We start from the raw sequence: 14,146 nt of genomic DNA, 5'->3' as shown, positions 1-14,146 counted from the left end.
GAAAAATGATTCTATTCGTATTACAAAAGCGGACAAAAGTAATTGTGTGGTCATTCTAGACAAACCTGATTATGTGGAAAAGATGAACCACCTGTTGAGTGATGCCACTACTTACGAAAAACTTGTGTCATCCCCTCTCAAGAGGTTATCCACAGACTTTAATAAGAAAGTCAAAAGCCTTTTAAAGGATGTGCCAAGCATTGATGCAAGTAAGTTCACTCAAATTAATCCAAAATTACCTTACATTTATGGGTTACCAAAGACCCATAAACCACAGATTCCCCTTCGTCCTATCATCTCACAGTGTGGCTCATTCACTTACAAACTTTCAAAATTTCTAGCGAACAAATTAGCACCATTGGTTGGCACATTCTCTAAATCCCATGTCCAAAACTCTACTGATTTTATTGATAAGATTAAGTCTCTCAGTTTCTCCAGTGGCAGGTTGGTCAGTTTTGATGTAGACTCGCTTTTTACTAAAGTCCCTATTGAAGATGTAATTAGTTTCTTGGAAGAAAAATTACCTAATTGTAACATTGATCTCGGCATGCCACATGATGTCTTTCTCCAACTTATTAGCCTTTGTGTGCAGTGTAATGCATTTTCTTTTGGTGATCAGTTTTTCATGCAAAAGTTTGGTATGGGTATGGGCTCGCCCCTCTCTCCAATTCTTAGTAACCTGTACATGGAATATTTTGAATCCAACCTTCTTACCACCATATCTCCTCAAAATTTAATTTGGTATAGGTATGTTGATGATGTGTTTTCATTTTGGCCAGACGTATACGCTAACTTTGACGAGTTTCTTACAAAATTAAATGCACTGGTTCACTCAATTAAATTTAAAGTTGAATGGGAAAATAATGGTTCCCTTCCATTTTTAGATGTATTTGTGCACAGGGATGAACTTGGGACACTTAGCTTTTCTGTATACAGGAAACCGACCCAGTGCAATTTGTATATACATTATTATTCATATCACCACAGTTCCACTAAAATGTCAGTTATTTCTTCTATGTTCCTTAGAGCACTCAGAATTAGTAGTCCCCAACATCTGGATACGGAAAACGCCAAGATATGGAAAATATTTTTAGATCTAAAATATCCCAGTTGGTTTATAAGGCAAGCGTATTTTAAAGCCAGAAAAGCCTTTTTTGTACCTAGATCAACGCCACAAAGTCGGAAAAATAAGCCATACATCACGGTTCCGTATGTGTCAAATCTTAGCTTGGTGAAGTCTGTGAGTCATGATTTGGATGTAAACATTGCATTTAGATATACTTCCACCTTAAGATCAATGCTGGTAAAGAGTAAACCAATTAGTAACAAAACTGCAGGGGTATACAAAATTCCATGTAGAGACTGTGATTTGGTTTATGTTGGTGAAACGGGAAGGGATTTGGACACTCGCATTAAGGAACACAAGTATGCTTGTAAGATAGGCAACATAAATAACGCAGTGTACGTTCACTCTTCGGAAAACGACCATAGAATCGACTGGAATTCTAGCCAAATATTGTACAAATGTAGTAACTATAAGAAACGTAGGATTGTGGAAGCTGTATGTATAGAGAGATATAATAATTTTAACCATGGTGAAGGAATGTATAAATTAGATCCAGTGATGAGAGGATTAGTGGCAAGGTCCTTGCCGCCCCTTGTAATCCCTCACTCAGGTCGTGGACAGAGTAGAGGGAGAGTCAGGTGAGGTCACATCAGGTGTGGTTGGGAAAACGTGTCCTCACCCTGCATATAAGCAGCTTCTCGGCATTTGTATGTACCACTCTTGGTCTGTAGATCCACTGAAGAGGGCGACAGCTGTCGCCGAAACTGTTTGGAATACATCTTTTTTCGTCTGCCAGTGTGGGTTTTTGTATCCTATAATGAGAAGATAAAGAAGAAGAGAGGAGGACGTGTTAATGGTGAGATGGGAGGATCAGTCAGGTTATCAGAATAATTTAGATAGCATCAATAATAACAAGAAAAAAAAAAGTGTTGAGAAGAGATAGTGGTGAAAAAATGTGTAGGGAACAAAGTGAGAGATGGAGTGAGAGGACGAGAAAAAAGTGAGTGAAAATCAGTGGAAAGTGGTTATCCGAATGATATTAAAAAAAGCAGGATGAATGAAGACAAAACTGTCCGAATGATTAGAAAGAGAGGATGAGAAATAGATAAAAATGAAAAGAGAGAGAGAGAGAGAGAGAGAGAGAGAGAGCGTGTCTGTTTCAAGCGCTTACCTGAAGTAATCACAGAACAACAGCAAATGTGAGGAAAACAGACCGAGAAAATCAGATATGAAAATGATAAGCAGCTTAGGTAGGTGTGGATGAGGGCTTGTTAGTTGGTGAGATCAGGTCACGATGGGCTATTACCCTGAGATGGACGGGTCATTCAGGGTTATCTACCATCAGGTGGGAGAAATTAGACCTGATTTGAGGCGCCTGATTGTTTCAATTAAGTTGGGTGAGATGGGTGCGGCTTGGGACTGACAAAAAACAGGAACTGATGTCGCTTACGTTCTTCTTAGTAGGTGCTAAGAAGCTGGAATAGTAGGCTACACACGCACACCATCAACACGCACACACACACACACACACACACACACACACACACACACAAAACTCGTTGTAACAACACAAATCTTATGCATATTGCTAGAAAATGTTCTAAGGTATCTATCATATCATCGGTAGATCAGATTTACAAGACGCAGCTCTTCCTCTCAAGAGGTGACAATGTCAAAAAAAAAAAAAAAGAAAAAAAAAAAAAAATCAGTATCACTATGAAAACTGCGTGGACGGGGCTGAAGGCGGTCAAAAGAAAAGGCAATGAATATGAGAGCCTCGGACTCCAGGTAGAATACCTAATGGAAGCTTCCCTAATGGAAACGCTCTTGATGTCTCTCCCTGTGAAGCTTGTCGTTGTTGAAGTCTTCTTCTCTTCTGACGGTTTACTCTTTTCAGGCAGAAACAAAAACAAGAAACAAAAAAAAAAAGACTGGAAGCCTGCAGAAGTTGAATTTTCAAAGTAGTGTCGAGATGACTGAAAATTCTGCGTTAAAAGGCTGGATGTCATTAGCAAAGGCACACTGAGGAGCTGCATAGACGACCAGCTGAGTAATGAAGGAATGACAGCACCGGATAACTCTTGCATTAGGCAGACGGACAGAAAAGGAGTGACAGTGTATAGCTAGATGGGTGTTGCAAGACCGCCTTAAATATATCGCAGTTTCCTTTGTGTGTGCTACATACCCGCCTTACTGATATCACAGTTTCTCTCATGAACAGAATCGAAGAACAAATGCTGCTAGATTTTCTGACGAAGACTTGAATGTGGTGCGTGTGGAAAGATTTGATCACAGCCCATTGTATTGACCCTCATTGCCAAATAAAGTTCAGTAATAGGGCATCATTATTAACAAAAGTTTCTCTTTGTCGTTTATTCTAGCAGGTGAATGATGTAACAACTAGCATTAAACGAGACTCACTTGGCTATTACAAAAACTGAATGAGTAAAGTTGTATGCAAGCCCCTAGTTTCTGAAGACAATTTCTGTAGAACCTTATGAGGAAGGAATGTGTTTATTTTCTCTCTATCCTCCTTGCCTGCCCTCAGTAATTTGCTAATCGAGTCTAACAAACACACATACCCTGACCGAAATAATGCGGGAACTTCACTACACCTCTGCGTACTAAGTTTTAATATAATACCGTCTTCAGAGTCAGATGGGTGAAATCAATCAAATATCAACCACTGATTACTGGATTTCTTGTCACAAAAGACTGGCTAAACGTTAAAGTACACCTTCCTGTACACTAAATTTCTTTTCTTCTGAGACCAGGTATATCAAAATCGTGCGGTTATTTATTGATAAAACACACACACACACACACACACACACACACACACACACACACACACACACACACAGGACAAACTTAATTATCTCAAGTGTTTCTGTTCCGACTACGATGAGCCACATTAAGATTTTGCATTCAGGAACTGTGTAGAAAATGTGGCAGTGGATAAAGGTGATGGGGGTGCTCACCATCAAACTTGATGTAGTGCTGCTCTCGGGTGTCTGCCCTTTCCTCTCCTCCATCCTTCGTTCCATCCATCCTCTTCTGTCTTTCTTTCCTTCATTCTTTCCTCTTTCTTCTGCCTGCGGGTGACTTTACACTCCCTCTTGTGTCTTTCTTTCCTTCATTCTTTCCTCTTCCTTCTGCTGTGGGTAACTCTACACTGAGCGACAAGCCAAATGGTTTCCTGTACACCAGGAAACCATTTACTACGCTGGGTGGTAACCATATAACCAAAATTTGGCTCCTGGTGGTTTATTGGGTAATAAAGGTGCTCCAATCGGATTGAGCTGGTGAAGGTTTATATCCAAGGGGTGGTTGGGGTTTATTGCTCACGTAATGCCACTCAGGGATGAGTGAGGCTGGTCACTCTCATCTTAAATGACAGGACCAACTTTCCTAGCCCCGGGCTCCTACGCGCCTCATGGGGCAACGTAGGATTAGATGATGGATGGATGGATAAAGGTGACCTCGTATTACACTAACCATTATTTGTTCCATTTCTCTCCTCAAAGCTGATAACTGGCCGGTGAAACATTTAAATCTGCTTCTAGTCAGGTAAAGGGGAACAGCTCAGAATCGTGTGTTTAGTTACAGAGATACGGAAAACGCACAGCCCAAACTTTAACCTCAATGATCTCAACACTCGCGTCTGGTTGAGTCTCCATTCTTAATAAGAAATATTTTGCATTCAGACCCCGCAAATTGCATTCAGACTTTGCAGTCAGACTGCATTTAGACTTTGCATTTAGACGTCGGACAGATTTACACAGACTGCATACAGACTTCACATTCAAACTTGGCACCGGATTTTGCACACAGACTTTGGATAGACTTTACACGGACTTTGGACATAGACTTTGCATTTAACCTGGTTGCATTCAGACTGTCAGAAAGTGCAGAAAATGTGGCAGAAAGCTGGATAACGATGACCTCATTTTATATTGATCATGCATTGTTCTCAGCTGTTATTCTGTTCAAAGCTGGTAACGGGCTGGGTAAAAACAAAATTCTACCAATGCAAATGGAAAACAGCTCACGTTAGTATCACCAGCCATCCCACGATAAGAGATCAGGGGGCGAATTCATACACTGTCTTGACCTTCAGTTGTGTATAAGATCGCTTGTTTCAATATTTACTTAAACACTTACCAAACACATCACAAACAAAACGGAGTGAATGGTACCGTGAGAAGTACAACTAGACAAAAAATATTCAAGATAATATTAAAGCTACAATGAAGACTTGTTTATCGGGGGAAAAAATGATTCAAGATCCTTTATCAATATGGAATGTGATTCCCGACCTCCCGCCTTATCAGCTCGTTAGTCAGAGGCGGGTATCAGGCCAGATCACATCCCACGCCACGCTTCTGAAGCAAGTGGCCCGCTGTTGATAGCACAGGTGGGCTCGTTCAATAAAGCTATATCAGACGAATATGGGTCAATGAGATAGAAAGTACTAATGACTATCAAGGATACACTGAACCCATGCAGTCTCTCTCTCTCTCTCTCTCTCTCTCTCTCTCTCTCTCTCTCTCCAATAATAATAATAATAATAATAATCTATCTATCTATGGCCCGACGCCCTAATCCTGCAAAGGGTGGCCGCAGACAAAACGCCTCCAAGTTGCTCTGTCACCCACCATTTGACTACCCTCCCCCAACTCACCCCCCCCTTCCTCATATACCTCTCAACTCCATCCCTCCACCTCATCCTCGGTCTACCCCTCCCTCTCCCTCCCTCCACCTCACCCACATACACCCTCTTAGTCAGTCCTTCATTCTCCATTCTCTCCACATGTCCAAACCACCTCAGTGTATTTCTCCTAATCTTCTCAACCACATTCACATCCACCCCACAACGTTCCGTTACTTCTTCATTCGTCAACCTGTCCCTCCATGTCACTCCACACGCTCCTCTCAAGTAACTCATTTCCACTGCTCTCACTCTTGACTTGTTCCCCTCTTGCAAGGTCCACGCCTCGCTTCCATTCGTCAGGGTAGGGATCACAATACTATCATGCAGCGACTTCTTAACATCCATACTCACCTCCCTGTTTCTCATCACTGCTTTCAGTGAACAAACAACCTTCCTTCCCTGCTGTACCCTTTAACGCACTTCATCCCCCAAAGTTCCATCCTTACTCATCACACTACCCAAGTACTTGGATGCACTCACACTTTCCATATCCTCATCATCCAACCTCACTGTACATTCTGTGATTTCATTCCTCTCAAACACCATTACTTTTGTTTACATTAACTTTCAGCTTCCTCCTCCTACACACTGTCCCAAATTCATTCACCAAACCTTGCAACTCCCATTCATCTTCACTCAACAATATTGTATCATCAGCAAACAGCAACACCGGAATCATCCAAATTTCACCCTCATTCATTAGAGCCACCCCCACATCCACTGCCCTACCCTGCACCTCCTTTACTATTAAACAGCCATGGAGACATCACACAGCCCTGTTTCAGTCCCACATTGAGATAAAAAAATTCACTCAGCTCACCATCCACTCGCACCGTAGCCCTAGCTCCTTCGTACATACTCTTCACAGCATTCAACAATTTCCCATCCATTCCATATATTCTTAATACCTTCCACATACCTTACCTATCTATTCTGTCATAAGCTTTCTCCAAGTCCATGAAGGCAGCATACACTTTCTTTCCGTTCTCTAGATACTTCTCCACTAAACATCTTAGAACAAATATCTGATCTACACACCCTTTTCCCTTCCTAAATCCTCCTTGTTCTTCTCCAACTAGCTCCTCTGTCATATGCCTAACCCTATCAATGAGTATTCTACCATATATTTTACCTGTCACACTAAGAAGGCAAATACGTCTATGGTTACCACATACTTCTCTCTCCCCTTTTCCTTTATATAAAGGAACAATTATACCTTATTTCCAGTCCTCTGGAATCCTTCCCTCTTCCCGATCCAATCTACACAACTTCCATATCCATTCCACAACAATCTCACCTCCATACCTCAGCATTTCACCACACACTCCATCATCATCATTATCATCATCATCATCATCATCATAATAATAATAATAATAAAAAACCATTTCCCCTCCTTTACGAATACTATGCACTGACTGCCCTCAACCCATGTCGTATTTCCAAATTATATTGAGTTCAACCCCAACACTTTTCTCCCCCCCACCCAAATTCACGTCCGCACCATCTAATTCTTCCCGCGTCTCCTCCTTCCTTCAAACTTAGCGGGTAATCCCACAGACTTTAATCTTTCCCAGGTCATTCGCTCGTATTTAGTAAACAATATTCCTGACCTCACATGCTAACCTCGTAAATACCTCTTAAAATTTCCACAACCAAGCATTCATCATGGAGAGTGAAGAAAATAAGCTTAACTAAGGAAAATGTAAAGACCAAAAACACATTCACTTCTTTATTACCACCAAAATGACACAAACTAAAGAGACACAGAAAAAAGTAAAAAAAAATCCATATTGACTCAGACGGAAGTCAAGTTCATGTATGACAAGCATTGAGAATAAATTTAAAGTACGGGAAGGAATTATTACTTCTTTATTATTCTCAAACGACGGCTGACGACTTATTGCATTCAGACACTGCGCACTGCGCACTGAGCCAGACGATTTTATTCGCCACAGGAAATCCCTCCGTCGTCCAAAGGCAGATATCGAATTAGTTTTTATAAATAACAGACAAAGGAATAATGAAGGACCACTTACAAAAATAAATTCGTAAGGAAAAGATACAAGAGAGCTTAGAAATGAAAAAATGGCCCTTTACTTAGAAAATCAAAAAATAAGTTTCTAATTAACCCCTAATATATGGGTGAATAAATTACAATAAATACTCTTGATAATAATATGTTTTCCACAAATCCATTACAACTAAACAACAAGAAATATACAAAAGAGCTACAGATATCTTCATGGACGTATACAAGAAGAAAAATAATACATTGACAAAAGGCTTCAAAAACAAATCACACAGCCTATAATTTAAATAGAAGGAAATGTAGATGTACAGTATTTTGAAGGATAATTGGGGGAGTGAATGGAGGAGTCACGGAATATTCTTTAGAGAGCTCCTTATTCAAACCTGCTTTCCTTCTGCGACTTCTACAGGAGATTCTTACCACCCTATGTATGAAAGTAAAATTCGATAAGACGACGATGATAATCAATAATGATGATGATGATGATGATGATGATCATGATGATGATGATGATGATGATAAAACAGAGAATCTACTGTAAAACTCATGTTACACGCCATGGGACAGAGGTAAACAGTCCATAACATCAGCTTTCCGAACAGAATGACAATAAATGACGCATGACCAGGAGAGACGTAAATGAGATAACTGGAGCCCAAAGGAGAATGGCAAATAGGCGGGACGGACGGTGGAAATAATTTGGGGTTAATGAGAGGTACGTAAGAGGTAAGTTCAGTGGATAAGAGGGTGATCTAAATGAAAACAAACTGAATAATGAACATACTCGATAAGAATTACGCGGAGGGCAAACGAACTGATGATTTTTGAAGCAAGGGAGGGGAATAACTCAGACCATGAAGCTCAAATTTGGTGGTAGGCTATGGAATGAGGGGAAATGGGTGAACGTTTCCATGGCAATATCAAAGTGAAGCAGAGAAAATAAATTACATGAAAACTAAAGAAAACCTGTAGACGACAAAAAAAAAAAAAAGAAACCAAAAACCTCAGATACATGGCAGAAAACACAGACGATAAGCAACAGAAACATAATCAACAGAGACAGTCATGGTAAATGGATGTAGAATCGACTATGACAGGAGATGAGTTATGGGCGAAGAGAGGTGAATATAAAGGCAGGAATGGTGAGATGAGGCGCCCTAGGCAAAACACGCTCTCTCTCTCTCTCTCTCTCTCTCTCTCTCTCTCTCTCTCTCACACACACACACACACACACACACACACACACACACACACACACACACACACACACACACACACACACACACACACACACACACACACACACACACACACACACACACACACACACACACACACACACACACACACACACACACACACACACACACACACACACACACACACACACACACACACACACACACACACACACACACACACACACACACACACACACACACACACACACACACACACACACACACACACACACACACACACACACACACACACACACACACACACACACACACACACACACACACACACACACACACACACACACACACACACACACACACACACACACACACACACACACACACACACACACACACACACACACACACACACACACACACACACACACACACACACACACACACACACACACACACACACACACACACACACACACACACACACACACACACACACACACACACACACACACACACACACACACACACACACACACACACACACACACACACACACACACACACACACACACACACACACACACACACACACACACACACACACACACACACACACACACACACACACACACACACACACACACACACACACACACACACACACACACACACACACACACACACACACACACACACACACACACACACACACACACACACACACAAACACACACTCACTTCTGGCCAGGAACATACAACATCACTACACACACACACTCGTTATGTAGATCAACACCTATACGAAATCACCTCCATTTTCACGCATCACGAACTCTGCATAAACGACCAGACAAGCCCTAATATATCCCTCAGTCTCGGTCCTCTCACATCCCTTCACCTTCAGAAAACCACAAAGCCAATGGACACTTCTACATAACCCTCACAGAACAAATAGCACTACAAAATACCCACTCAGACCTAGACAGCCTCAAATAAATCATATCTTCTTATCTGTACTACCACCGACGAGATATGTAAACCTTCATCTTACATAGTCATAACTACACAGATCATATCAATACAACCACTGCCTCATCACAAATCCTACCATAAAACACCCCCTACACACACACACACACACACACACACACACACACACACACACACACACACACACACAACCATCTACACAGCTGCCTCTACATAAATCGCCACTTAACCCTATACACAACTTCTGCTATCTCCAGTGCTACATGTGAGTAACCACCGCTTCACAAATTAATCCTTCATCGCTACACTGTAACTTCACAACTTTTTATTTTGCAGAGTAACCTTATGCATTCAGAGTTAAGGGAGGCCTCTTATAGCGAGATGGCTGAATAATCACAACTCTAAACCACCTTCCTTAAATAACCCAGGAACAACAACACCCAAGGCACAAATCTGGAGGTGATAACAATATGGCACATAGAAGATCATGACTAGAAGTACTAATGACGTAGTTAACTATACTCCTTTTACTCTAACCTGGCCAAAAATTGCCATCCGTCAATCTTGAAGGCTGAGATGTGAAAATAGAGTAGCTTACACTAGAATATGATGCTAATCACGAAGAAGTGCTGAAAAATGATCTAGATTCGTAGTACTGTCTTAATTCTATCACATCGCTACATGAAATAAACTGCAAAAGGACGAAAATCTGGGCCAGGTTAAGGTGAAATGACTTTGCGCACACACACACATAGACTTAAGGCCAACGCTAACCCACAGCTTATATAAATAATTGGGCAAACCATTTTCTTGTATAGGAACATTCTTCACATCACAAATATATTCTAAATATATACTCTAATTATACCTCAATAGCATAAAATTACATACTAAAGGAAAACAGTTACACGTGGGACCAAATTCTAGTCAGTCTTGGAGGTTTTCTAGCATCATGTCCTTTACTGTTTATGTAATATTCTAAAATTTATTATTCTTGTGTATGGTGTTTTTATTAGCTTTATATTAACACTAGCTGCATAGGGGAAAATAATGACATATAAAGAAAACTTACGAGGTGCCTGGGAGTCTCCTAACAGACAAGAATACGGGTGGCACTGTAACCTATGACACCAGTGAATTTATTAGGATTATTCTCACCCTAATGACAGTGAAAATATACTTAATACAGGAGCAATACTCCTCTAATTCATATGTCAGGTTACCATAAAATATAATCTATATTCTGCAAAAACATTTACCAAAAGAAACAAATATCACTCAAGCCAGCAGGGGAAATATACACGCTCAGCTGCATTCAATAGTTCGTTTACACTGCCTCGAAATGATGTCAAAGCCTAATGAGATCTTGGATTAACATTACTAACAATACTTAAGTTGGGATGGACGGGTTGTAATCTCTCCATTATATCGGGATTCCAGACGTGTAAAGGGATTATTGACTGCAGCCCTAAGCTCACCGAAGCAAACAGGCCACATTAGCTGACCTCTTGTTTAGTCCTCCTTTATTTTATTCTTTTATTCTTACTTTACTCTGGCTAACGCCAGACATGATTTTGCTCTGATTGATAAAGTTGTTTCGTAATAATGGGTTAAAATATTTTTATCGCCCTTAAAGAGACAGGGCCTTCCTAATCTAAACAAAATCGCGTTGTAACTGGCTGAAAGAAAAGATGTAACATATATTTTTTTAATGATCTATACAGTATGATGAAAGTAAGCCTCCAATTTCTGAGTCATTTGTGAAGTCTGTGATGGAAGTAAAATGTCTGACCACTACCTACAAATGCACTCTGTAACATGGCATCAGACTACCCGCAACTAATTTCCGCAACATGCACAAGGACCGGTACAAATGGAGGACTTCATAAATCTACCTTATATCTCCGTTTTGAGATGACGGCCATTCATTTCAGATATAAAACACAATAATCTTAGAAACATAAGCACCATGACACTGAGAAGGAAAGTCGCGTTCATAATAAAGAATACACATCTAACCGTTTTGTCTAATGTAGGTTCACTGTCTACTATTTCCCCTCCTGCCTGGTGCAATGATGATCAGTGCACCAGGCAGTGAGTGAAATTGTTCCGTATCTCACCAGCAGTGGACACTACAATTGATAACACGAGCAGATATGTATCCCTACTTGTGAACGTGGCTGTATACATGATTTCTATTTCTGTATTCTAACACATTAAATTAGTGGGAAACAGAGTTATGACGGTGATGTTGATGATGATAAGAATAATATATGAACCAGTATCACAGTTGAGAAATATACATTATCAGGTACTGTCGTCCTGCTTCACTGTCTTTGTCATAACCAGTACATCAGAGTCATGATCATTTCTCTGCACCTAACCACTGTGTGATAAAACACGGTTCGAATGTGCTTGTGCGAGTGTGTTTGTGTGCGTGTGTAGTATGTAAGGGGGTGTCAAGTGACGAGCGTTTGTTGTTGCTGCTGCTGCCATGAGATGTCCGGGTCACAGTTGATGAACAGCTTAACAGGGTCAGTGTGCGAGTCTGACGGGCCCGCAGAAAACGTGTCTAGGTCGTTTAGCGGTGTGGCCTCCCCGGTCTCGCACAGCAGCGTGAACAGGTCCGTGTCCTGGGCCACCTGCTGTTGCTGCTGCTGCTGTTGCTGCTGCTGCTGTTGCTGCTGCTGCTGCTGCGGCTGCGCTTTTCTGGGGACGCCATCTGCATCGACGAGGGTGACTTCTGGTTGCTGGGGCTCGTGTTCCTCACCAAAGATGCTGGAGAGGACCCAGGCGCAGGTGTCGTGGGGAGCGTTACCGTCCAGCATGTCCTGCAGGGACCTGATATAGGCTGAGGCCAGCCTCAGGGTGGCGATTTTAGTCATGTCGGTGGCCTCCCGGCGTCGGCACACCCACCAGGGCAGCATGCCACGCAGGCTCTCGAAGGCATTGTTGATCTGCCGCATACGGCATCTCTCGCGGGCGTTGGCGGTCTTCCTGCGGTACCTTGACAGCGGGGGTGTACGCGGCTTATTATCCAGGGGGTCCTGCAGGCTCCACTCAGGGTCACACAAGTAACGCGACTTCAGTGACCTGGGTCTCAGTTGGTACTTGACCGCACAAACCCTTGGCCGCCTACAGCCCAGGCCCACCCGACGCTGACCTTGATGTTTGCTGTCCTGGTGATCCCTGTCTTGGTGTTTGCTGTCGTGAAGATAGCTCTGGTGATGATTGCCGTCGTGGTGGTCGCTTTCGTGGAGTGTGTTGCCATGGTGTATGCTGTCGTAATGGTCGCACTTCCTGTCACCATAAGTCGATCCACAGGTGTCACTTCGGTTGTTGTTACTGTCCACTGCATCACCAGCCAGCAAGGTGGTTGTACCTCCGTCTAGGCACTCCATCCGTGGCCTCTTTGACGGAATCATTGTTACGTTGCTGCTCGTTTACCGGTCTCCTTATCGGTATATCAGTACTGGTATCTCACTATCTTAAAACTCTACTGGTGTCTCACTTGCTTTAAACTCAACTAGTATCTCACAGTCCTTAAACGCAGTTGCTATCTGTACCTTTAAAATAAACAGCACTTTAGTTTATGGGGACATTTATTCTTTTTCTGCACATTCTGTCCTTTTAAAGAAATCTGCGTCCGTCATAAGGTCATGATGAAGAAAATACGTGCTTCACATCCAAGTGGCTACCCCATCCCTTGCACAGCATTAATTTGATAAAGGGGATGATAAGATGCGGAGAACTTTAATGGCCAGGTGGCCAAGAGTTCAGATGTAAGTGCTGGATGGGCTAAGTAAGTATCACATGCGCTCAGTCGACAGAGAAATATAAAATATGTTTAGCCACGTGCGCTTTTGTGAGTCTAAAATTCAGTACTAAATCAGCACTATATAAGTATAGAATTCAACGTTAGATGCGCTCAAATTCAGAGGTATATACCAGACATAAGCACCAACAGTTCAAAAATTTATCCAACAGCAGACGGGGTTAAAACAGTGTCCAAGTGTGATGAGGTCGGATAGGGGAGGAGGAGAGCGAGCACCCTCGCTCTACCAGCTCTTCCACCACACTGGCCGCCCACACCTGACACCACCAGCTTCCCGTCTCACCTCTCAACCCTTCCCTCTCTCCAG

General features: G+C 42.1%; 1 protein-coding gene across 1 annotated transcript; it reads right to left on the bottom strand.

Moving 5' to 3' along the window:
* Positions 1-12,463: 12,463 nt before the first annotated feature.
* On the bottom strand, positions 12,464-13,429 carry LOC145393349 (uncharacterized). Its single transcript, XM_080267449.1, has 2 exons — positions 12,737-13,429; positions 12,464-12,697 (listed from the first exon to the last, which is right to left on the bottom strand). Exons 1-2 carry the CDS (start codon positions 13,427-13,429, stop codon positions 12,464-12,466), a joined length of 927 nt encoding a protein of 308 aa, XP_080123575.1.
* Between the last annotated feature and the right edge of the window lie 717 nt (positions 13,430-14,146).

This window comes from Coenobita brevimanus, chromosome 24 (assembly GCF_032717465.1).
Source record: "Coenobita brevimanus isolate Jiangsu-jjx chromosome 24, ASM3271746v2, whole genome shotgun sequence".
Taxonomy (NCBI): domain Eukaryota; kingdom Metazoa; phylum Arthropoda; class Malacostraca; order Decapoda; family Coenobitidae; genus Coenobita; species Coenobita brevimanus.
Note: the sequence above shows the minus strand (reverse complement) of the source record. Positions and strands in the feature narration are given on the sequence as shown.

What these genes read in the sequence shown, in the direction of transcription:
- LOC145393349 (XM_080267449.1), bottom strand. Translation starts at nt 13,429, where the DNA reads ATGATTCCGTCAAAGAGGCCACGGATGGAGTGCCTAGACGGAGGTACA. An exon ending in AGCAACCAGAAGTCACCCTC is followed by an intron (nt 12,698 to 12,736) that starts GTCGATGCAGAT and finishes GCGCAGCCGCAG; the next exon opens with CAGCAGCAGCAGCAACAGCA.